Genomic DNA, 26,877 nt, shown 5'->3' with positions numbered 1-26,877 from the left:
ATGCAATGGGGTGGATGGCTTTTCATAGTGTTCTGATATGGAAAATCGCTAAAACGGACAAAATCGCCCAGTGTGTATGGATCTTAAAGTTACAAAGCAGTTTTCTTTTTATTACGTTTTGTTTTTGGAGTGTTTGCCATATACAGGAATATTTGGAATATTTTACTGATGCGGTGGTCTTATGTTTCAGCACAGTGTGTGTGTTGTTTTTTATTTTAATTTTTTTTTCTAATGCCTAATTTTCTAAGTTTCTGCAATAGCAAGTGATAATGGTTTAGGGGGAGACTTATTTCAAGATTTGTTTTTATTTATCTTTTAATAGGTAAGAAAAAGAACAAGATGTCAAAAATCCGACGGAAGGTTACAGTAGAAAATACCAAAACCATATCGGATAGCACATCGCGTAGACCAAGTGTTTTTGAGAGGCTTGGACCTAGCACAGGGACTAGCGCAGAGGTAAAAGGAGAATGCAGATGCATTTTTTAACTTGTCCAAAAATAAATGAATGGTCATATTCTGTTAGTTTTGCTTCTTAAATGATGCAGAGACCAATTTAATCTCAAGGTGAAAAAATGTGACCCTGCACAGCAATCTACATTGTTATAATTTTTTTTAATATGTTTTGCTGTTTTATGATCTGACGAATCTGTGTGGTAAGATGGTGTTGGAGCGTGCAGAAGCTTGGTTTTGTGGTAGTAGAGCTTGCTGTAACTGGTTTAATTGGAAACTTCTGTGCTAAATGTGGGATTGGTGCATTCAAGTACTATATATTTTGGCCATATGCAAAACTGAGGCTTTTCTTGCATGACAGGATACTTAGACGAGATTCATAGGGGTGGAGAGAGTGCATTTCTTGGATTGTTCCCTAGACTCTTGCTTTCTAATGGATTTGATTTTCCATGTATTTTGAGGTTGAGCGCCTCTCTATATTTTCTCTGGGATGACTTTTGTATGCTCCAGTATGTTTTATATGGCAGAGAGCTCTTATAGGTGAAATAATTCCAATTAAGAAAGTCCTGTTTCCAAAACTTTTCAATATGTCGCGAATACTTTAGCAAGCATTATTTTGTGAGGACACTGTCCGAGTTCTGCACTCTTGCGGAACCGCGATGCATCAGAAATGAGCTGTTTATTTCTCAGGGCACGTCACCTAGACAGAATGTGTGTGCGCTTACTGATCGCTCTGTGCAGCCATTATTAATTGGCTCATGCATTTTAAGATTTTGATTTGCTGAGAATTGCGGAAGCAGGTCTATATACCTACTGGCTTAATCTTGTGTTCCTGAAGTACACTATATGGACAAAATTATTTGGAAGCCTGATCATTACACCAACAGCACTGTGGTTTATAGATCTACAGTGTCTCCAGATAGACAGTCAATAGGCCTACTGAAAAAGGTCAACATGCAATAGGTCGACGGGTTCAAAATATTGGTATGAAAAAGGGAGACACATGACAAGGTCGACATGAGTTTTTCATGATTTTTTTTATATTTTAATATTTTTTAACATGATTTTTTAATGTGCAAGGCATGTCTATGCCGTCATCCCAATAGGCACAGAGGGAGAATATAATAGTGTGCCGAGAATAGCGTTACACTAATTGAGCACATGTCGACAGTTGTTGACATTGACACTGTGTGTCTACCTTTTTGTATGTTGACCTTTTGGCCCTGTTCACCTTTGGGGGTAGACCTATTGACTGTCTATGTAATAATCCATACCCCTGTAATGACATTGTATTCAAATACATATACTTTAATATAGAGTTGGTTCCCCCTTTAATTCTGTAGAGCAGGGATGGGGAACCTTCGAACCCTCCAGCTGTTGTGGAACTACACATCCCAGCATGCCCTGTTACAGTTTTGCTATGTGGCCATGCTAAATTTCTTTCAATGCATGCTGGGGTGTAGTTCAACAACAGCTGGAGGGCCGAAGGTTCCCCATCCAAGCTGTAGAGCATTTATGAGGTCAGGCGCTGATGATGGATGAGAAGGCCTAGCTCCCAATCTCTGTTTCAGTTCATCACTAAGGTGCTTTGTTGGATTGAGGTTAGTGTTATGTGCAGGCCAGTCAAGTTCTTCCACACCGAACTCTTCAAACCATGTCTTCATAGTCCTTGCTTTGTGCACTGGGGCACAATCATGTTGCAATAGAAAACTGTTTCCACAAGGTTAGAAGCAAAGCGATGTTCAAAATATCTTGGTATGCTGAAGCATTTAGATTGCCCTTTACTGGACATAAGGCACTTAGCCTAAACCCTGAAAAAGAGCCCCATACCATTATCCCTCCTTCACAATACTTCACAGTTGGCATAATGCAGTCAGGCATGTAACGTTCTCCTGGCATCCAACAAGCCCAGACTAACCTGCCTGAGTATCAAACCGAGAACCTTGATTTGTGACTCAACAGAACATGTTTCCACATTTCCACAGTCCAATGTTAGTGTGCATTACATCACTCCATCTGACTCTTGACATTGGACTTGGGGATGTGAGGTTTGCATGCAGCGGCTTGGCCATGAAAACACATTCCATTAAGCTCCCTCCGCACGGTTTTTGTGCTCAGATAAATGGCAGTGGAATTTCGGATCTCTTCAGCTATGGAATCACCAGAGCGTTGGAGACCATTACCCACTATGCACCTTAGCAGTTTTTGACCCCACACTGTGACTTTACGTGGTCTTCTGCTTTGTAGCAGACCACTTTCTAATATTGCTTACAGTTGACTGTGAGCAATATTCTCTCTTCTTGCAAAGGTGGAGTCCTATCTCAGTTCCAAGCTTGAACTCAAAAAAAACTTCAGAACGACCCATTTTGTATTACAAATGAAGCCTGCACCTGTAGCAATGGGTCTGATTGAAACCACTAAATTCAGTAATTACCAAATCCTATGGTCTATATCAGGGCTGGGCAACACCGGCCCTCCAGATGTTAGTGAACTACACATCCCAGGATGCTTTGCATTAGTTTTGCTATGTGGCCATGCTGAAACTGATGCAAGGCATGCTGGGATGTGTAGTTCATCAACATCCGGAGGGCCGATGTTGCCCAGCCCTGGTCTATATAGTGTATTTTAGGCATATGTATGACAGGAAGCAGAGGGATCTGAATACTGTACATCCCTTTTTGCAAACCTGAGTATAGATTTACTATAGCTTCTAAAACAGACGAGATGTATTGGCATAGCAGCCAAACGATTTTAGCTATCATTTCTTTATTGCATCCTGAAAAAGAAAGACATTGGTAAATTTACTAAAGTGAGTTTTTAGAAATGAGATGTTGCCTATAGTAACCAGTCCAATTTTATTTATCATTTATGTAGCACCCTCTAGAGGATAATAGCTAGAATCTGATTGCTATGGGCATCAGATCACTTTTAAAAACTCACTTTAGGAAGTATGGAGGGAAGGGGCACGGGGAGTAATTAAACCATAATTATTTCAATATCAATCGTCCTGGATACGTGATAGTCAATGAATAAGTGACCAATGGCTTAAATCCTAAATACCATTAACTCTACCATGGTAAATAAAAACAGGAGAGATGAGTCACTATAAAAAACTCAATTGCTAAAACCGGCCTGGACTATAAGCATATACAGCTTTAATATTATTTCATATATTTTTGCAGCGTTTTTGTTTGTGACAAAGAAACCAATTATGTTTATGTTAAAACCGTATTTGCACATAGGACATTTCTCTGTAATTTAAGGGTGCCTCCCAAAAAGTTTTATTTTCCTCTTCTCCTCCCTTGGCTTTAATAATAAAAACTCACTTTAGTAAATGTACCGCCTAGAATCTGGTTGCTGTTGGGAACAACACTGCATGTCTGTTTTAGTAAATCTATACACTAGTGGGTACTTGTGTATTATCACGGCGCCGAAGGCTTAATATGAGATGTGATGCGATGGGACCCGATCTTATACAATTTAAAATTGTATACCATTGTACATGGCATACTATGAGATGAGATGAGATTTGATTTTAAATTGTATAAGCACACTAATGGTTGCATTCAATGTTAATTGGCCCCCATATAAGATTTTTAATTGTATAAGCACCCTAATGGGTGCTTACAATGTTAAATGCACCCTCACTATCAACGCCAACCCGAAGCGTGGCGAGCGGCGGCGGTACGCGTCCTCCGACCTTTTCATACCCCCACTATCCATGTCGGCGTGGAGTTGATTTTATATAGTGTGGCGAGGGGACGCGTAATACATGTAAAGTAAAACGCGGCCGCTCGCGGGGCTTGCCGCGCTTTGGGCTCGGTGGCTCTCTGCGCTCGCCACACTATATAAAATCAACTCCACGCCGACATGGATAGTGGGGGTATGAAAAGGTCGGAGGACGCGTACCGCCACCCCTCGCGGGCTCGCTGCGCTTCGGGTTGGCATTGATAGTGGGGGTGCATTTAACATTGTAAGCACCCATTATGGTGCTTATACAATTAAAAATCTTATATGGGGGCCAATTAACATTGAAAGCACCCATTAGTGTGCTTATACAAATTAAAATCTCATCTCATCTCATTGTATGCCATATACAATGGTATACAATTTTAAATTGTATAAGATGCCATAAGTTGGAAATCGTGGGCGCCGTGCTAATACACAAGTACCCACTAGTGTGTTGCTTCTGTGTACGTGTGTAATATATATATATATATATATATATATATATATATATATATATATATATATATATATATATATATATATATATATATATATATATATATATATATAAGCACAAAGGTATAGGTAAACCTGCGCTAGTGTATAGCCAACCACCAGCTGTAACCAATCAGACAGTCCACTGATTGTAGAAAACACTAAGTCTGTGGTGAGACTGCAGCAACCTCCAAGAAGCACTCCGGACTCCGGGAGTGAAAGGGGTAATCTGTTCAAAAACAAGAAGAGGTGCGCCTCATAGTGTAAAACCGTATTTATTTTAAAACACAGACAAGTGCAGGTACACAGATCAATAAAGACTCGTACCAGGCGGATAACCGCTGTGGGCTGGTTACCACAAGGTTTGACATAAAACTCCCAGGCAATAACTCCTACCACCTTCCAAGGCGCCGCTGGATCTCGAACAGACTGCCGGCTAGCCACCAAGACAAGCAGCGTATCAGCGTGTAGGCGAACGTGGATGGAGCAGGAGAAGCCGGGTGCAAGGAAAGCTGTCGTCACTAGCCCTGCCCTAATGCATTTCGTATTCAAACTTCATCAGAGGGCGTCTTGGTGGCTAGCCGGCAGTCTGTTCGAGATCCAGCGGCGCCTTGGAAGGTGGTAGGAGTTATTGCCTGGGAGTTTTATGTCAAACCTTGTGGTAACCAGCCTCTTCTTGTTTTTGAATATATATATCTATCCATATTCATTACATACATAAAATTTTCTTTATGCTTTTTGATAATGTAATAGCCATATACAGACAGTATTGAATTGAAATGCACATGTCCTTTTTAAGTCCCACTGTGTCACCTAAACAATTGTTTTCTTTTTATTTTACAAAGAACAAATGCATAAACATATTTAGAATAATGCTTAGGCCCCATACACATATTCTGTGTCCTGAGCGTTTGTGCTGAGCTTATTTTATAATAGGCAAAGCCCCGTGATCTAGGGAAAGCCAGTGCAAGCAGGCTTTCCAGGTGGACCAGGTGTTCTGGCAGCAGCTTTTTGGTGCAGGTGCAACAGTGATGTATGAGGACACATCCCGCTATACTACCACTTGCCAAAAATCATAAAAATGCGCAGAACCCACCAGGGAGACCCATCGTGGCAGGGACAAACTCATTGGCGGTATACTTATCTGGCTATGTTGACCAATTTCTGCAACCCTTAGTAAAAAACCATCCTGGACATAGTAACTAAAAAGGAAAATCACAGTTTTCCATCTTACTTCAAAGAAAAACATAAGCGACCCAATGTTCTTCAATGTGTGGGACTAAAAAGGATACAAGACTGCAGACAAGCTTTAGCTTAGAAAAGAAGAAGCGGAAATTATTTACGAAATGGGCACCTTCACCCCAAAAGGCCTCAATATTGACCTGGTGCTTGCACCCTTCCTTAACCCTTTGAGTTTGAATTTGTCAAAATAGGTCTGAAAATTGCCACGCAAACATTTTTATTCATTATATTTACCTTTTATATAGGAAATATATTTTTTAACACCTTTCTTTTTATTTGAATTTATATAACAAATGTGAGCGATTCTGGCATTTTTAGCAGATATTTTGCACATATCAGAAATGTTGGCACTCAAAGGGTTAAATATTGATTATACCCATAAAAATGTATTCTGTACCAATTGTATAAACTACTTATTGACATTCTAGTCCCCTACTTTTTTATTCTATAATCTTTATTTTTATTTTTCAAATATAAAAAATTATTTCAGACAGATTACATACAATACATAAATCCCGCACATACAATTACATAGGTCATAATTTCTCCTTCATGATTTTTTCAATGTATTACACTGTATTATATACTTTAGGTATGGGCAAAGATTTGTTACATTGTATACATTTAGTACAGGCATTATTTGTTACTAGACATACATTTATTATATTCCGTGCATTCACGTGATTTCGTTATCCATAATCGTGCTTCCTTTCCACTACTTAATTCCTATAGAAATATATTTATCCTATCATATGTCATCTAGAGTGCGTGGGTTGTTACCTGTCGTATATTTGGTGCGGGCATTATCTGTTACTGGACATTCTTTATTCTACTCAATACATTCTAGTGCTTTATTTATCCATTAAAGTGCTTCATTCAAACTACTTAATTGCTGTAGCAAATATATTTGTCCTTCCAATTCTCATATAAAGTGCATCTCAATCTCAGCATGTGACTATAACAAATATTATTACAATCTGTAAATAAAGTCATTAAAGTGTACAAATTTTGTCTATTTTTAATTGAATATATAAAGGAATCAGAGAAAATTATATATATATACACATCTATATCAAACATGCATAATATGTATTTCTCTCCCCTCTCCCTTTACATATTACTTTAACTACTTGTGAAAATCTTAATCCAAACTTGTCAGAGTAAAAGAAATAAGTATGCACTTATATCCAGTCTGCACCATATCTGTATACATTCTATTATTGCCCTTTTTTTCTTTATTTTCATTTATATCTCTAGGTCCTCATCCCATAACCTGGCGATAGGGGAATTGCACCATTTATTTATTGGTATCTAATACTAGATGTTGCATATTTTCTAGAGCCTATTACACTCTTTTCTGTTGTAAGTGGCCCTATATCTACTTCCCATTTTTTTCCTCAATTGGTCCAGCGGGATAGAAAGCTGGATTGAGTCAATAGCTGTATAGATTCTTGAGACTCTACCTCTCATTTAAATTCCGTAGCATTACTTTAATCGGTGAGGGAGCAGTCACTATGGTTAAACCTGCAAATTAACTTTGGATGGCATGTCTTAATTGCAGGTATCTAAAAAAATTTTCATTTGTAATATTAAATTCAGTTTGTAAGTGACTGAATGGCTTGAATTGTCCATTAGAATATAACTGCCCTATGCGAATAATATTTTTTTGACGCCAAATATTGTCGTCCGATATTTTCTCTAATTCAGGATATTTTTTATTATTCCATAGGGGTGATTCGCTTTCTATCCCCGACCACCCCTGCTTTTATATTTCTACCAACACGTGCCCCCCCACACACTCTATTGGTGTCCAGTCAAAATGGTTTTCATCAGTTCCATATATTGCCAGTTTATTAGATCCAGACATATATAGAAGATTGGGTCACAATTACTGTACATTCCCCACCTTCATATTATGTGTGTGTGCATGTGTGCACGCCTTCTTATATGTCACTATACTTAAAACTGGTTAGTTTTGATGCAGATTCCACCCAGCACCTCATAGGGAAGACCGTAATTTTGACACCTGCCCAAGCAAGGGCATTAGTCTAGAGTCCCCATGTCCATACAAAAACTACAGGCGGAACTTATGAAGACCTTTTCTTCAAAAGAGGGTGGAAATTACGCTGCCTCCCATACAAACAAAAACACTGGCAGACCGGGCTATCGATGTATAATTTTTTTCCCTGACAAAGCCTTGATAGGTGAAATGCGTTGATTGCAGAATCATCAACCCCTTCCTTGAGCCGCCAAGTGCTTGTTAGCAGCAAGGAAGGGCGAATAAGGAACTCCAGATCTTTAGAAGGTACCCCACAGTGCTTACATGAGCAATAGACAATATAGCAGTGGCTTATTCCATGTCTGCTGAACCTGGATCCATTAGATCTGGATCCTGGGAGTATTGCAACACCCATGTACTTAATATATTTTGTTTTGTCTCCCTTGTTTTTCTGAATATCCGTATTAGGATTTTCTGTTGACTGCAGTACTTGAACCTAATCCCCACATTCTATAATATGTTCTGTATTTTCCTTGCCTGTCTGTTTTCTATCTACAGTATATCTCATTTTGAACACTATTGCATACAGTACGTTTGGCTATGCTTTTAAGGTGGGGGACTACTAGCATCCTTAGTAACGCAGCTCATCCAGTTCCTAACAACAAAAGAACTACTGTCTCATGATTGTCACATAATCAATCTTTAGACTGAGCAACTGTGCATTGAATAACTGAATGGGAGCATTTTGCTAACCTGATTTTTGAGATCCTACATATATTTTTATGGTGCATAAAGCCCTGCCATCATAAATTGAGAGGCCAGTAGAAGTGCACACCACTTCTTTCTGTTCTCCTTGCACGGACCAAACAGTGTGACCTATGGTTCCACACTTGTGCAGGAGCATAAATGGGGCTCTGTTTTCAAGGTGTGCAAAAATAAGATCTCTCCCTTTGTATATACATGCAATATTTAGTTGAAATCAGCTGTAATTGCAGGTATTCTAGGCCTTTACACTTTCAACACATTCCAGTTAAAGACCGAAATAGATGTTTTGTATTTATTTGGGCTACAATGGTGATTCACATACTTGTTAGTTCTGCTTTGAATTTGCGGTACTTGTGTATTATAGCGGCGCCCATCGCATCGCATACCATTAGGCATACGATGGTATGCGATATCGCGCAATGGCATACAATTTTAAAATTGTATGACATTGTATATGGCATACAATGCGATGGGATGTGTGCTTACAATGTTGAATGCACCCTCACGTCACCCCCCACTGTAAACATGAACCCGAAGCGTGGCGAGCGTCCTACGACCTTTTCATACCCCCATTATCCACGACGGCGCGGAGTTGATTTTATAAAGTGTGGCGAGCGCTTCGGGTTCACGTTTATAGTGGGGGGTGGCGTGGGGGTGCATTTTACATTGTAAGCACCCATTAGGGTGCTTAAAACCACCCATTAGGGTGCTTGTACAATTTGTTATCGAATAGTGGTGTAAAATCGCGTTGCATCGGGTGTATGGCATGCGATGCGATAAAAATATTGCACGACCAACATCGGGGGCGCCACTATAATACACAAGTACCGAATTTGCTATTGTCTTTTATTTTTGTATTTAGTTGGGTGTATGTTTATGAATTATTTTACCTAATACCCTTCCATACCAATAAAATAATTTTGGTCCCACCATGAATGCTGTTCATTTGTGTCCATTCAATTCAGTGCACAGTGAATATTGCTGGAAAGGAGCTCCCGGAGCTATTCAATTCAGATGTGCTGCTATGACGGGGAATGCCGGTGCTGAAATGTTGCCCCGCCACAATTCTGTTTTGCACTTTACTACGGAGCACAAAATAGCATTGCGGACTAAGGGCCTTATTTTGGTTCACTCTTTCTGACAAAATACTTCTTAGATGGACAAAACCATGTGCACTGCAGGGGGGCAGATGTAACATGTGCAGAGAGAATTAGATTTGGGTGAGTAATTTTGTTTCTGTGCAGGGAAAATACTGGCTGCTTTATTTTTACACTTCAATATAGCTCTCACTTTGAAGTAAAACCCCACCCAAATCTAACTCTCTCTGCACATTTTGCATATGCTCCCCTGCAGTGCACATGGTTTTGTCCATCTAAGAAGGATTTTGTCAGAAAGAGTGAACCAAAATAAGGCCCTAAGTTTGGACGGCACTATTCACTGCATGCTGAATTGCATCAGTCTCCTTTCTCTTGGGTAGCACTCTTTACTGTTGCATAATAGTCTGCTTCCTCCAGGACATTACCCAAACCTTGCTGCCTCCAATTGGCATGCTTTTACCTACAACTGTCAGTAACAGTAGAAAGGTTTCCCAGGCTGGACCCGTGCCCCTCCTCATCAATCCCAATGTCTCCAGGCCTACTGTTTCTGTTGCGGTATATAGTTGAATTGAAAAATTAAGTTCAATTCAAGTAGGTGGATCTACGGGGTCCTTGCTGGTCCCCTAGTCAGTTGGGCTTTCTACAGCTGTACTGACCTGGTGGTGGTTCTGCTAATGAAAATTTGTAAAAAATAAAAAATAGAGTATACAAAGCAGTAGTGGTAGCTGTAAGCCCATTGTCATATGCATCTTTATTGGTGTTTGTGGCCTTATTTTTTCTTTTTTGTGGTGTATAAAGCAGTTTTCATATTAAATTGTTAATTTGTGTCTAAATAATTTAAGGCGCATTCATAAGATTTATGAAGCTTCCTTGATGCATTATATTAGCTATGTTACATCTACATTAGGAATGTAACACCCTCCAGCTGTGAAACTAGAAGTCCCATCATGCCTTGCTACAGTTTTGCTATGGTAGTTGCTAAATTCTAGTGGGCTAAAGGACCTGCCACACCCAGGGGGAGGAGCAAGGCTGGGGGGCTTGCTCCTTCACTATCCACGCCACCACTGGTTGCCTTTAGTGCCCAAAGTGTGGCGAGCGAAGAGAGCCTGCAAGGGTCCGTTTGGGTCACTTGTTTCTGACCTTGCTCCTCTCTCCGTCCCCTCTTCTCCCCTGTACCGTCTCAAGGTCCCTTAGCCGACTTGAATTTACACCTTGCCATTTTACGATTAGGGAATGTTAAAACTACAGCAAGGCATGCCGGGATGTGTAGTTTTACAACTGGAAGGCCACAGTTTGGCAATGCCTGATCTATATGCTTCTGTAGTATGCGGTGTATGAAAAACTGTTTCAGCACTTAGGGGTCACTCCACTTACCCGTGATAGCTTTGCTGGTGAGAGTAAGCGAAGCTGCATTTCACGCTTACAGTACTTATGACGTGGATTTTTGATTGCTTCTCCATAGGGTTAACCCCGAAAGGAGTTCAGGTGATGTTACCTGCATCTACTTACCACTGTAACGTTAATTCACGTACTCTGTGGGTAATTGAATTGACCCCTATGAATGCCAATTACCATATATACTCGAGTATAAGCCTACTTTTTCAGAACATTTTTATGCTGAAAAAGCATGGCTTATATAAGCATGGTTTATACTCGAGTGAGGGTCCCACTTGAGTCAATAAGTTTTCCCATTTTTTTGTTGTAAAATTAGGTGCCTCAGCTTATATTCGGGTTGACTTATACTCGAGTATATACGGTGTGTATATATATAAATATAATTTGTTCTTTGCATGGTAAATGGTTTTGATTTTGTTTCTGATAAATTTAAACAAAAAATAAAAAATTCTTGTCTGACTTGTAGGTTTCTAGTAACCCGCATATGAAAATATTGAGGTCTTTTAACAATAAATATTTACACAAAAGAAACTAATTTAGTACTTCTCATATTTTAGACACAATGTCGTAATTGGATGAAGACTGGAAACTGTATATATGGTAACACCTGTAGGTTTATACACGGTCCTTCACCCAGAGGAAAAGGCTATAGTAGTTCCTACAGAAGGTAAATCAAGTTGGAACTTCTTTTTATTCAGTAATCTTTTCTGGAAGAAAAATTGTTGTGTGTGTGTTTTTTTTTTTCTTTGTAGAATTCTCTAAACTTTAGTCCATCCAGACTTTTACCACTGTAAAGTTAATTAGTGCAATATGAAAACAATCTGCCTGTTCTTCTAAATTAAATATTTTTATTAATTTTATATTCTGATAAATTATGTTCATTAGAAGTGTTCCTCATTTGTTAAATTGTGAACGTTTTAGTATTTTCTTTTAATTTTTCTCATGCAGTGATTGAAGATCTCATGTCCACCGGTGTTTAATTTTTGGTTGTTTTCTTTATCCTAATGCAGTGATGGCTAACCTTGACACTCCAACTGTTGTTAAACTACAGGTCCCAGCATGCCCTGCTACAGTTTTACTATTTGGCTGTGTTAAAACTGATGCAGGGCATGCTGGGATGTGTAGTTCAGCAACAGCTGTAGTGTCAAGGTTAACTATCACTGTCCTAATACAATGCATGTAAACAGATCTAAAAATGATAGTTGATGCCAAAATGTGTTAATATTAAACTGTATACTTATGGGTATATTTACTAAAGCGCAGGTTTTTGTCTGCTAATGTGTACCCAGCTCGGGTGTGATCCTTCCTTCATCACCTGTTTATTTGATTCATAGCTGTAGTGTTTTATGTATTTTATGTATACTTAACACAAGTGTGTCCTTTTTCTGTATTGTGGCCTTTTGCAACACATCAGAATATTTATATTACTGGAGTATTTGATCTCTTTTTAAAACTTTCAAAATGCATAAAAAGATTAATAAATTAAAATGTTCCTTTTTCTCAATGTTGCTATCAATGTTCAATTTAGGAAACATTTCTATTTTGTATATGCTTTACGCTCCTCAATGACTTTGTTAACCCTTTGAGAGCCAAGTGAATTTGTCAATAGGTGTGAAAATTGGAAAGCCAACATTTTTATTCATCATAATGACCTATAATGTTAACTTTATAGAGAAAATATAATATATATTTTTTTTACAAAACATTTTGTATTTGAATTTACAGAACAAATGTTAGCGATGCTGGCATTTTTAGCAGATATTTTGTACATTTCACAGAGGTTAGCACTCAAAGGGTTAAACAAGTAGATATTGCTGTGAATGGCACAAAGGGTTAAACAAGTAGAATTCATATCAGCATTATTTCAGGGTTGTTTGGTTTAAACCAAATGTGTGTGTAAAAAAAGCCTATTGTAAGGAATCCCTGGTATTTATTCCACATTCTAAATCACACACCCAACAAAGATATAGGCAGGTGAATCAGTTGAGCGGTGATAAATCTGCCTAGCATCAAGCAGTGTTAACAAAAGTTAACACTCACAATCTTGAAGAGTAAAGCTGCGTACATACTTGTTCGCTAGCTGGCTGATTGGGTAAAATGCTCCTGGTAACCAGGATGTGTGTTTATCCAGCTGTGACCCACCTTGACCCATGTGAGGGGGGGGGGGGGGGTATATCAGTGGGACTTTTGTAAGGGGACCAGGAGATTGTATGTGCAGCACATACTGTAAGATGCGACCTCCTGGTTCTGACCGACGCAGGAGCTTTGTAAGCGGTTTATAAGTTGACGCACCTGCGGCGGCACTGCATGAATCTGCTGTGCTGTAATAAGAAACTGTAAATAAATAACACACACCTATACAATCCAATGGACGTTCACTCTATATCGGAAGAACTGCCCAACGTTTGTATAGGTGTGTACCAAGCTTAAAATACCACTAATCCATTAATCAAAGCTTGATGGCAGATTTAGCACAACTCTTATCTGATTCACCTCCATATATCTTTGTTGGGTATGTGATTTACTGCATCTGTTCAGCTTACTTAGCTGAAGATCACAAGAATACCACGGAATAACTTTGGATTGTTAATGCTAGAAAGCATTAAAACATGGTTGATCAAGGTTTGTAATACATAGCAAAGTTTCACAGTATTATAAACAAGATTACATTTTTTTCAGTAAAAAAAAGTTAAACCAAAAAGGCATTTTTTTTTTTTTTTAAACAGTTTTTTCTTCAACCCTGCTTTACTTACATTCTTCATACATATTTACTTTTTGTTTGAATATTTTTTAATGTTCAGGCTTATTCCTTACCTCATGTAATCTTTGCGATTCACAGGTCACCAGAAAGACCCACTGGAGATTTACGAGAGAGAATGAGAAAAAGGCGCCAGGAAGCAGAGTCTGAGCAACAGAAACGTCCTGAAGACCAAACGTCCCCTTCTAGGGTATGGATGACCACTTACCTTGCCCTTTTAATGAAGTAAATTAGAACAGACTTATCAACTGCTACTAGATTTGCCTTACATGAGGGGTTTGCTCATGTCACTAGGAATGACTGAGGGAATTCCTATTGTCATGATGTATACAACCAGACAAGAGTAAGTAAACACCTCTGGCAAGGGCAGTTGTTGCCGTTAGTGCGTCTTTTTTTTTTTTGTGTGTGTATTCTGTTTTTATTGACAAGAATACAAATGCACCGTGATACAAAATCATATGAGGGAACAATGTCCGGCACATGAGAAAAAATAGAACATAACTGTGTGTATTGGTACCAATACATTTAAGTTGATGGGTCCAACATCACATAAATCTGTATTGACATATATTAAAATAAATTAGAGAAAAAAAAAAAAGAAGAATGGGTACAGAAAAAGAGGGGGGGGGGGGGGAGGGGCAGAGAATATATAGAAGACAATGTAACAGAATAAACGGAGCAGTAATGGATTTTCAATCATAGCCTTCCGAGGGAAGAGCTATAGTTTTTATAGACCTTAGAGGATTTATAATCCAGCAAGGAAACCATATGATTGTAAACTCGGTCAGTCTGTCTTTACAGCTTAAGAGAATATCCTCCATATTCATATAATACTCGAGTTGAGGAAACCAGGCAGGTTGGGTAGGAGGACTGTGGGATTTCCAGACAGTAGGAATCGCTGCACAGGTAGCATTACCAAGGTGTTGTAATAATGATTTCTTATAAGTGAACAGAGGTGTTGCAGAAGGATTCCACAGCCAAAAGGCCAGGTCAGAAGGGACAGACGTATGTAGGATATTCGTGGAGATGAATTTTACTTCTCCACAAAATACTTTAATAAGGGGCAGGACCACCATGTATGCATCATGGTTCCTAAATCTTTATGGCATCTCCAGCAAGTGGGGGAAGGAAATGGACAGGGAAATGATGTGTAGAAGAGAGGGGTATCTGTACCATCTCAACAATATTTTATATTGCGTACACAAATCAAGCTGCTATGTGCCTTAGGAAAAAAAACCTGAATCTTTCCCTTTCAGATAGGGAAAGGGAATCTATATTACTTATGTTTGAGTAAAAAGTAGTGGCTTGGGGGTCAGACATTTGTAATAACCGATATAGGGAAGATATTGCATGTCTAGTGTTCACTCTAGAAATTGTGCCGGTTAGGGCGCCGGGGGAGCCGGCGGCACACTTGTGGGCGGTCCCGGACCGCCGGCGTCACTAAAGTGGGCGGACCGGGCCGCCGGCGTCACTAAAGTGGGCGGACCGGGCCGCCGGCGTCACTAAAGTGGGCGGACCGGGCTGCCGGCGTCACTAAAGTGGGCGGGCCCGCCCGGCGGCGTCACTAAAGTGGGTGGGCCCGGCCGCGCCGAAGATGCTGTCACCACAGGGGGAAGGTGCCTTGATGCCAGGGAAGCGCCGGGCAGCGCCGTCTAAGGCGGCGCTATGCTTCCCCGTGCAAGGAGTCGGGCAGGCACCAGGCTGTTTTAGCAGGGCGCATTTTGCCCTTTAAAAAAACGGGCAGGGCGCAGCGCCCCGCTAAAACAGCCTAACGGGAACACTACATGTCTAGGGTGGATAGGTGCAACGCAAATTCTTTCAAATATATACCGTTCCCTAGACACCTGTCTATAAATATTCCCCTTCTATAGAAAGTGCCGCACCTGTAAGTACTTCCAGAAATCAGCCAGTGGTATTTCCCATTTTGTCTGTAGATCTGAGATTTCAGTCACAATCACATGATTATTCAAACTGTGCTGTAAATTGAAATAATTTCAAACTATTTTGTAGTGATTTACACAGTGAAGGTAAAAGGATAAGCGCCAGCAGGCAGTGCTAATAGTCTGCTGTATCAGGAGTGGACTCTGCTGCTGACCTTTCCATTTTAATGACTGAAATATATCTGTATCCATGTTAAACAACCTACATAACTATTTATGCAGCTGCATGTGTTTGTATGAATTTGGTTCTTTGTTGTAGTAGTTATTATAGTGATGTTCATAAATATGTAATTTGGAAATACTCATGGTATTTGATCATTCACATTATTTTCCTGCTACAGAAAGAGTCTTCTAGGCACAGAGAAAAGGAAGATATTAAAATTACTAAAGAAAGAACTCCAGAAAGTGACGAGGAAACCGCTGAATGGGAAACTACCAGAGAAGGTGAGGACCACATTGCTTGGGTTCTATATACAAATTTTTGATCCTTTTTTTTTTATCCTGACGTGCTTTTAAAACTCTGTTAATGGGATATAAAAAAATACACACAAACTATAAATAAGTACATGTAGTAATAATAAGTATAGATTAAAGTAGGTTGCTTCTAGCCTAGTGTTCATTCTAGCACCCGCCAACTTTGAAAACCCATGCAATTCCTCTTCCCTTCGGGTGTCGCTGTCTGCTGTGGGGTTTCTAGCACAGGTCTGGTTTGCATATAAGTGCTGATATACAGACCACACTGTGCTAGAAGCACTACAGCAGACAGCGACACCCCAGGCAGGGAAGAGGAACTTCATGAGTTTTCAAAGATGGTGAGTGCTAGAAACACTATAGCCAAACTCTCTGTAACATTGTATTGTATTTGTTATTGGTGATCTGTTTTTGAAATCTATAAACTGAATTGCTCTGGTGCGCCCCCACAAAACAGCTGAATTCCCCGCCCAGAACAGCAAGCTGTATACATAACCATTGACACTTTTGCGAGGTAGCACAGTTCTAGTCTGTTTTGCAAGTAGTGGAAATGTTTCTGCAGGAGTTGTGTATTTAGAGTAACCTTGGATGTTGGGTCACGGGAACTTTCTTGCTTTGTGATGTAAGGCCATTTAATTTTTGTTTCATGCTGATACCAATGTGGCTGTAAATGGAGCATATAAGCCTTGCATCTATAGTTGAGCTGCCTTTGCAATCAGGTGTTAAATTGTACTTAAAACACATTATAGAACTTTTGGTATAAACCGTTTTTAGCTTTCTCATTGAGATGGCCACAGGCTGACGTGCACAGTAGGTGGATCTGTTGGCTGCTGAATAAGAGCATGTAAGCAGTGTGCGGAGAACATAACAGTATTCAGGAGCTTGGTGCCATGCCTGGTGACTAATTGTGATATGCTAGAATGCTTATGCTGGGTTCGGCTTTAATGAGACTCAAATCCAAAATGTTTGAACAGTTTCTCAAATGTTTTTTTGTTTTTAATATAATATTCACTTTGACCTATGAGGAAGTAAATGCCAGTTTTCGGGAGGAAATGCTAGTGATGAAATGTTTTATATCGATGAATGCAAATGATTTAATTGTCTTAATGAAGTCTTCAGCCTGCTATTATCGGTTCTTAAATTAAGCTATTCCTATATTATCATGGCTTATGGTCTTTGTTTAAATCGAAAAACCTGCAGTAATCCTTCATTTTCACATCCGCTTAGATTCAGATAATGGTGATGTCAATTATGACTATGACCATGAATTGTCTCTGGAAATGAAGCGTCAGAAGATCCAGCGTGAATTAATGAAACTGGAGCAGGAGAACATGGAAAAACGAGAAGAGATTATAATTAAAAAAGAGGTACCTTTTTTTTGTCCACTTCTATGTATGTAAATTTGGAGATGTTCACATTAATGTCCTCTACAGTATTGGCGACCGTGAAATGCCACTGTGTGACACACATTAGTATCCATGGTTCTGTATGAATTTGTTTTTTCTTAGAAGTCAGTCATACACTTTCCCCACTTTGCTGCATGTTTTCTTTTTACTGCAGGCTTGATATGCATAAATGCGCTGTATGATGATATACTCCGGCACAAGAACGGGGATGTCACTGCAGGATAACCGATTAAAATGTTAACCTTTTTTGTATGTATTTTAGATCCCGTTAAGGCACTGTCATCATGATGAGGGATTCAGTCCATAGCGCCTCTGCTATTACATGGCTTCAGTGAAATGTGCGTTTTCACCACTGCAGCCCTGAAAAGCCGGCGCATATCAGGGATTTTGTTTAGTCTGCCAGAGACTGTTGAAACAAAGTCCCTGATGTGCCGTGGAACACACCATCTTATAGCGGCTAATTGGGTATCCCAGTGCAAAGTAATTGCTCCTAATGTGCTGCTGAGCGATCCTCAAAATATCCGCTAAAAATGCCAGCGTCCCTCACAGCAACTGTTCTTTTAGTAGAAATACACAAAAATACAGCCGAGTCAAGTAATTGAAGTTTAGTTAAATATTGCACCCAAAAAAACAAGTCACTGAGTGCTGCTGTCATTTTTTATGGATATTTTGAGCATATCTCAAAGCAACATTGGCACTCAAAGGGTTAAAGTCCTAGTTAGGCCTCACATACTCCAGTTTGAGTGCCTAATCCTCAAACTTTACAAACATTTCCTCTCCCCTAAGAAGTTTGCTAGAAGAAATTCACTCCCTCCGCAAATGGGCCGCCTAAACAGAACAATAATTGAATTTCTCTGACTGTTTTACGGTTTTGTACGGAGTAATGTGGTAAACTTCCTCCAAGCTGATTTTTGACTATTCAACCTTTACCAGAAACATTTACATGCAGTTATAGCTGCACAAGTGGGTCATGCCAGATACTGAAAGCAAAGAATCACATACGTTTGCCACTCAGATATGTGATATTGGATCACTTCATAAAACATGAGCACATCTCATTTGTTTCATTTTGTTATCTTTATCTACTTATGTGAAAATCTGAGGTAATTTTTATGTCATATTTCAGCAGTAATAATCGGAAATTCTGAAGGGTGCACAAACTTTTAAGCACCTCTATATATCTTCCTTGTGTGTTAAGAATGACATGGCTCTTTTCCTATTTTTCTGAAGGCTCTAAACACCTGCTATGTGTAACACCTTTTTGCCCCTTTTTTCTTATATGGCATGGATGCAGGTTTACATGTTCCAGTTTTCACAAAATCCCAGAGCTACCGTACTTGTGCTTTTTGTTTTTAGGTAGTTTTACCTCAACCTTATAGCCTCTGCTTATTTGGTTGATAGGAAGTTCATGCATGGGGGATCTGGCTCTCCCAAGGTCTCCGTACCTAGTATTGCAAGCCTTGTAGTCCCACTGCTTTTGGCCAATTTGGTTTGTCCATTAACGAGTCATGTTTAAAGTGTTGCAGTCAGATTTCTAATAGCTGTTCGATAAGTCTATTTTACATTTTCTACAGGGACAAATTGTCTCCCCTACTCCTGAATGGGGTCACACATTAAAGCATGCTGTATATATTTTAAACGCAACAGGCAGCAAAATCCTCCAGGCTCTAGTAAATGATTAGCTTTTCCTCCCTCCCATGTGTTCAGCTTTGGGACATCCCCATAGTTTGTCACCATTTTTTGCTTAAGACAAACAACGAGTTTTGTTCTTTCTGTGAAATCCGTTTGTTGGAAGCATATAGTGGCATACAGCAGCCCTGCCAGGAATGCCTTTTCTGGGTTCTTCTGTATTGGTTATTGGGAAACTAGTTGTAGGAGGAGATAGTAGTATAGTGCCCTGCCCCCATAGTGTGATTATACAGCTTTATACTGAATGCCTTTTTATTTTCTTCTGTACGCCACCTGCATTTTAATAATCTGTATTTTTCTGATATTCATTTACTTTTTTTTTTCTCTGTAGATTTCACTTGAAGTTGTTGCTAAAATGTCCCCATCCCCAAGTAAATCCAGTAAGTCCCCAAAGCGGAAGTCCAGTCCAAAGTCTAGCAATCCTGTTGGAAAGAAGGAAAAAAAGTCAGCTACAGGAACCTCTCCACCTCCACCTGAGCTACCCACAAGGTCAGTGTCTTCTCTACAGTATACCTTTTTATTTTTGTCCTGACATTTTAATTCATATGCATCTGCTCAGCCATTTTAGCCCAAACGAATGAACAGTTACCTGATTTTTGATTGTTATTCACAGGTATATTATTTGGATGGTATTATACCTGTCTGACACAGCATTGTAGTCCATCATATGCATGTGAAATAGTAATGCAGAGCTTTCCAAACCCTGTTTTAACCCTTTGAGTGCCAACATCCTCAAAATATCTGGTGAAATTGCACACAGCGACTGTTCTTTTAGTATAAATAAATAAAATACAGCCAAATCAATTATTGGAAGATTTGTTAAATATTACACCCAAAGGGTGTAATCTCGGCAAGCGAGTGAGACGCGTGGCGGCTGAGCTCCCCGGTCACACATCCTATTTTTCCTATCCTGTGAACAGAAAACACTGCTTAACACCCCACAGGGGTGTTTTACCTGCCCCTGGTCGAGTGTGCCCGTCCTTGTTCCACCAGCTCCAGCACCTCTGCAGCCTGGTCTCGCCTGCCGCCGCGCCTGTCTAAACTTCCAGCCTGCGCTGCCTGAGTCTGATGGGGCCGGGCGCCGCCCCATCAGAGAGCTGAGGATCCTGCGCCGGGTGAGTGTTGGGGATTCCACGACCTCTGCCCCTGCATAGGAGCGGCGGCCTGCATCCCGGTGCCTGGGCTGTCTGTGCGCCAGTGGCCATTTTGTCCATGGTGCTGCCCTCCAGTCCATACACTGCAACAATGAGGCCTTTAATATAGCACCACCCTCCTCCTGGTGAGTTGGTCCTGCATACTAGCAATATATTTGCTCACTGGCAGATTGCAGGGCAGCCTGATACTAGCTGAATAGACTGCTACAAGCCAGCACATAACACTTGACTGGAGGTGGGCTGCATTATTGGATATAACTGCTGCTCCACAGTGCTTTCATGTCTATCATACTTGCCTTTTGATTGAGCTCTACAGTAAATTAGCAGCACTGACTGTGGTAACCTCCTTTTCATATATTGCTGTTGCTGCTTTTCGCCTACATCATGGTGAAACATCATCATCACCCCAACGCAGCTACTAATCTTGCAAAGTATGCACGTAACGCCGCAGCACAGGGCTCATCATCTTCTAATACGTATAACCCATCTAGCCCTAGCGGATCCGAGGGTCCTCCGAATCCTGCTGGTGATGTGTTGCCTGCGTCCCCTCAGCAGGCCCTGTATGCCATTGTCAGCAGTGAAAAGAGGCTATCTGATAAGATTGATAAAGTTCAGTGTGACCGGTCACTGATGAGGCAAGATGTTCAGCGCATCCGTGAACGGGTAGGCGAGGTGGAAACACGTGTGTCCACTGTAGAGGATACTGTCGAACCTATGAAAGCAACGGTTTCCACTCTGTCACAACAAGTTTCGGATATGCAAAATAAGCTTATGGACATGGAGGGCCGCCTACGCCGGAATAATGTGCGATTTGTTGGCCTCCTGGAAAAGGAGAAGGGCTTGTCTCTGGAGTCATTCCTGGAGAGTTGGCATCTGAAGTCATATGGAGTCACCTCCCAGTTTGCGGTTGAGATCGCACACAGGATGCCTACCCGTCCCCTTCCACCTGGGGCGACCCCACCCCCCAACATTCATAGCTAAATTCTTACATTACATACTGGCTGGACCAGCTCGCACCGGGTGCTAGGCAGCTGGCTGCGGCCTGAATTAATATGATCTGCGCATGGTGTCTATTAGTACATTACTTCTGAACGCTTTATAGAATCTGTGTTTATAACTATTCGTTATTGTTCAGATATATTCTAATAGCATGACACATGTGCTGTATGTAGCATATAATGTCAATATGCCAACTAAGTCCTCTCTATTATAATACATTATATGTGGGGTATTTTATTTTCATTCTCGATCCATTCATGTAAGCGTTGATGTTAAATTGCCTATAGTATTAGATTTATATGACTGGGGAGCTCCCTTGTGAGATGCCAACAGATACAATTATTTATTTTGCATAGGACGTATTTGACCCCTGTTAAATTGGCCAGAATCAGAGGCCAAGCTACCTCTAACTGTCCTAAATGTCAATCTGTGCAGGGGGGTTTTTGGCATCTTATTTGGGACTGCACCTTGGTTTCCTCCTTTTGGATGCAGGTTAAATCCATTATAGTGCCAACCGGGATCTAAACAGATTGGATACTCAGTATGGAGGTTATTCTGGTTGGTGCGTAAATTTCCGAATTCTTTCGGAGCGGTCCGCACGCCACGCTGTGGGACATCGTCCGAAGAAACGCCCACCGGACCTCCGCATACGGACGGACTCCCACTAGAAGACCAGGGCGTGTTTACGGACGACATCCAAACCTTGCGTGTGCGGTGGACACACACATATTCTGCACGGTCTTACAGTGTTTGCACGGTCTTACCGCGTCAGAACGGACGGGAACCTGCCTTTCAGCATAGATTTGTGTGTTTTGTAATGGTCCATTTAAGCTGCAATGGTTCCAATTGAAGCAATGAAAAGAGTGTAATTAATGAGTAAAGGAGTGGATTGTATTGTGTTCAGCTGACATTGGTTCAGGTGCGGCCGTACTGATTGGGCGTTCCGAATGCCTAGCGCATGACCGAGTGGTGTCCGCAAAGCAATACTTGCTTATGAAGACCGCATATTTCCTGCCTTTTTGTTCGTGTGCAGTCGGTGTGCTGTCCGAATGCACGCCTACCAGAATGAGTGCACACCCTCGTGTACGCCCATGTTTACACCCAGTTTAGCCCACTTTGAAACTACGCCCCTGTGTACTTCCGAATGACGCCCATATTACGCCCATATTTCCAGAGTGAATGCGGTGCACATTTCTGTACGGTATTAGTGAGAACGAGTACGGAGACCTTGCGTGGCACATGCGCATAGCGTTTCACACACACACGCATGCGCAGACAGCTAAAAAACGCCATTCGTAAGAATTCGGAAAATTACGCATCGACCAGAATAAGGCCCTATGTTCTAAATCTCTGTTCATTAGCCAAACTTTGCATGTATCGCACCTGGATGACTCAATTGGGCCCATCTTTGGCTGAATGGAAGTCATTGGTAAATATGTCAGTTCAACATGAACGATATGAATTTATAACTCATGGCTCTCTTCCTAAATTTGGGAAGCTCTGGGCTAGGTGGTTAGATTCCCCACACTTCCCCATGCATTAATGTTGGATACTCATGTACCAGTGGCGGCAACCCTGAGTGATGTAAGCAGGGGGACTGCCAATAACTACATGCATCTTTCATAGTCTAGCATCCCACTAAAAGCATACGGTAATATGGGTCGCTAAATGTATGTGTACTACCTTTGTCGTCTCTTCCCCCCCCCCCCCCCCTCCCTTTTTTTTCCTCTCCCTTATTATGTTTAAAGTTCAAAAAAGTTAAAATGACTTGTGTCATATTGCATTAAATTCATAGAATGCTGTTGGTATATATTTTATTTGTCTCTCCACATTCGTGACATAGTAGTAACCGTACAGAAATATACATGTTTCGCTTGTCTCTTCATATATTTGTACTATATTCATGTCATGGTGCATTACTCTGTGACTACTTTTATTTCCTAATAAAAATAACTTTATTCAAATATTGCACCCAAAAATAGAACAGTCGCTGTGAGCGGCGCTGGCATTTTTAGCAGATATTTTGAGGACCTCTTACAGCAACGTTGGCAATCAAAGGGTTAAAGACACTATAAGAATCCACGTTCTAGATAATGCTTAAGTGAGTTAGGGGGTTATTCAATCCCGAGTCACGACTGTCGATCCGTCCTGACAGCCGTGACCCTGGCCAATTTTCTACAGCAAATCGACAGGCGGGATACTTTATCACCTGCCAATAAGCTCCTAACTGTCAAGTTACCGGCTTGGTTTGAAAAATGACAGGTGGGAGCTGATTGGCCGGTGATAAAGGCCAGACACTTTATCGCTTCACCGAGCTTAATAAATCTACCCCTCAGTTTGGGAACAACTGTAGTAATTACATCAAATTCATAAAACCATATATATTTTAAGCATATGTAAACTAATCATTATTCTGTGGATTATTCTTTTGAGATAATGGGTTATAGGGCTAATCTGGATACTTGATGCGATTTCCACAAGCTTGGGGGTACTTTATCATTTCTAAAGACTTGTAGTGTGGATGTTGAAACTAAGGAATTCATTTTTTTTATTGAATGTCTTGTAATGTGTTGTGCAGGAATGGCATTCACCAGGTAGAATTGCTATATTTCCAGCTATAACAGTTGTCCATTGTTACAGACACTCCAAAGGAGCACAGAGCAAAAAAAAGGGACCTCGTACCCCAAGTCCTCCTCCCCCTGTTCAAGAAGAAGTTTTGCCTTTGAAAAAGCACAAGGATAAACATAGGACGAAGGATCGTGTTGAAGAAAAACCAAAGGATATAAAAGAGAGGGGAAGAGAAGTTGAAAAACACAGGGACAAAAAAGAAAGGCAGAGGTTAGCATTTTATTTTTACTTCCCCTATCAAACATTCACCTGAATTGGGTGGGCTTTAAGGTGCTTTTTCGATTTAGATTTTTGCAGCTTGTTGGGATGTTAACCCTTTTTTTGATAGGATACATCTTGACTTATCCAAATAAACTAGTAATGGAGTTAAAAAGTCCTGTTTTTTTTTAATAATGACTTTCCCTGTGTTCCCCTTTATGTATGCACAAGCATAATTCTTAATTCTCCACTGCGGGGGCCACAGGGATACCTGGGTATAACTGGAGATGAAGGACTGGGCACCAACTAGATAATGATTTTTCCCTATAATCCCATCTACCTCTCCTATAGGGATGCAGTTAAGATCCCGGCGGTCGGGATCCCGGCGTTCAGAATCCCGACGCCGGAATCCCGACCGCCGAAATGCCGACACTTTCTCCCTCCTGGGGTGTCCACGACACCCCTGGAGGGAGAATAAATTAGTGTGCCGAGCGTAGCGAGGCACCGGGCCCGCTGCGTGGCGAGCGCAGCGAGCCCGCAAGGGGGGGCGATCCACGCCCCCCCCTTGTCGGCATTTCGGCTGTCGGGATTCCGGCGCCGGGATTCTGAACGCCGGGATCCCGACCGCCAGGATTCAATACTGAATCCCTCCTATACCCTGCCACCAGGCCAACCAGTTTTTTTACAACAATAATACAAGGTTGAACAAACAGCACAAATGGAACAGCAGTGCAACCTTCAAAGAAAACGGGAAATCGCCCTCCTCTCTCGGATACATTGGTAAAATAGATTCCTGGTGGAATGGTGGGTGCACTTTAGGCGTTTCTATGTTCCTCAGGGGAAACAGAAAAATATTTTGCAGTGTAAAATATTTAACCTTTTGTGGGTGGGCTGCTTTTAAGTGATTCCCCCAGGCTTTTTATTTGATTCATGTCCCCATCTTCATTGTAATGAGCGGTAGTAAAATGCATTCTATAGGACACCATTACTGCTGCTCCAATGAAGCATGTGCTGGTGGAGGCAGCACCAGAGACAGGGTCTGTGACCAGGGCCACCAGCGCTTCCAGTAATGCACACTCCTGGAGCCATCTGCAGCTCGCAGGGGACAAGTAAGCATGGAGATCACCAGCGATGCTGGTATGTGTCCGAACCGGGTTACCCCATTCTGCACATTAGACCCTCAGGGCATATTGGAATGGGACTGCTGATAGAGTTGAAGGCCAGGTTCTTGGGGTCCACACCCTGAAGGGGAGGCATGCTCCTCCTTTTAGCCCCTCCCCCAGCTTTAGGCATGCTCACTTCTTGCAGACAGCCAATTTAAGGCAGTCTCCCCTCTCTAACTCAACTGAGATGCTGGGCAACCATTTTAACTTCATTGCCTGTCTCACTGATTCAAGGAGAAAAGCTTGGGCTCATGTCTTTCCATATACCTTACTCTCAACGGCCATAATAATGCTTTAGCTTATTTCTGCTACTTTTCTCATTGACTTTTCAAAAATGTCCTCTGTTATGGTTCTTCTCCACAGACTTTCCAGCAGATCCGGGCAAAGCAGCATCTCTCTGGGAGACCATTTTCTTCCTTCTAACCACCTAGATCATTGTTCCAGTGCACCTTTTTATAGAGTTACTGGTTTCTATGTCAACATCTTTCCTGCCAAGAGACCAGACATTTTGGCCGATACGCAAACCAGTATCTACAGATCCCAGATTCTGTAGAAATGAGTGATTTTTTTTTATTGCATCATGAGCCATCCAGGATGCCAATTTACACATCCCCCTCAGCGCTTGGATGTGCAACAATCACTACCAATTTCGGGCTTTACAATTCGGTCGGTCTATGGCCCCTCGGGTGTTCATGAAGGTCATGGATGCGCACCTTCGTCAAAGGAAGTAAGAATTCTGGCTTATCTAAACACCCTCCTTCCTCTTGGCCCAGTTTACGGACATCCTGACAGATTTAATTTGTCAGATGGTGGTTCTGCTACAGTCACATTGGTAATAAATTGGAGCAGATCTACTTTGATGCCTTCTCAGCAGATGTTGCAATTTGGATTTTCTTTAAGACAGAAAAGATGCAGGCAATACAGTACAGAAGTTTCTCGCTCCTCTGTCAGTGTCCATCCACACTGCATGTGGACAATGGGTTCCTAGGTCTCTAGGTTTGATATAGTGGAACAAGTATCTGCACCTCAGGATACAGACGATAGTCCTATTGTGGTCGGTTTATCACTGCCTCTTTTGGTGGCTACACCACTCTCATTTTGACAAGTACAACACCTTTTGGATCCAGGCGCTTGCAGTTCAAATCTTATTGCCTCCTTTCTCCTCCAAAGTTTTATGGACGAAAATATGGAGAAAAGTGAGAAAAAATGTACATAGTGAAGTACAGTTTTAATGGTTAAAATTCATTTTGACATAGAATCACAAATAAAGTGCATAGATGAGATGATATAAATGGAAAA

The 26,877-nt window shown here is 41.0% G+C and overlaps 1 protein-coding gene across 3 annotated transcripts in view; it reads left to right on the top strand.

Moving 5' to 3' along the window:
• The window catches only part of ZC3H13 (zinc finger CCCH-type containing 13), a 62,772-nt gene that overhangs the window by 5,552 nt on the left and 30,343 nt on the right, over nt 1-26,877 (top strand). For 2 of the 3 annotated variants that reach the window (XM_083168971.1, XM_083168970.1), the window contains exons 2-8: nt 323-456; nt 11,730-11,839; nt 14,012-14,120; nt 16,212-16,314; nt 17,569-17,708; nt 19,768-19,925; nt 24,230-24,427. In XM_083168971.1, the coding sequence (XP_083025097.1) occupies nt 340-456; nt 11,730-11,839; nt 14,012-14,120; nt 16,212-16,314; nt 17,569-17,708; nt 19,768-19,925; nt 24,230-24,427 (935 nt within the window). In that variant the 5' untranslated portion in view covers nt 323-339. The remainder of the gene's footprint in view (nt 1-322; nt 457-11,729; nt 11,840-14,011; nt 14,121-16,211; nt 16,315-17,568; nt 17,709-19,767; nt 19,926-24,229; nt 24,428-26,877) is intronic. The other variant, XM_083168972.1, reaches the window with a different exon arrangement.

Source organism: Crinia signifera, chromosome 2 (genome assembly GCF_055691185.1).
Source record: "Crinia signifera chromosome 2, ASM5569118v1, whole genome shotgun sequence".
Taxonomy (NCBI): Eukaryota; Metazoa; Chordata; class Amphibia; order Anura; family Myobatrachidae; genus Crinia; species Crinia signifera.
Note: the sequence above shows the minus strand (reverse complement) of the source record. Positions and strands in the feature narration are given on the sequence as shown.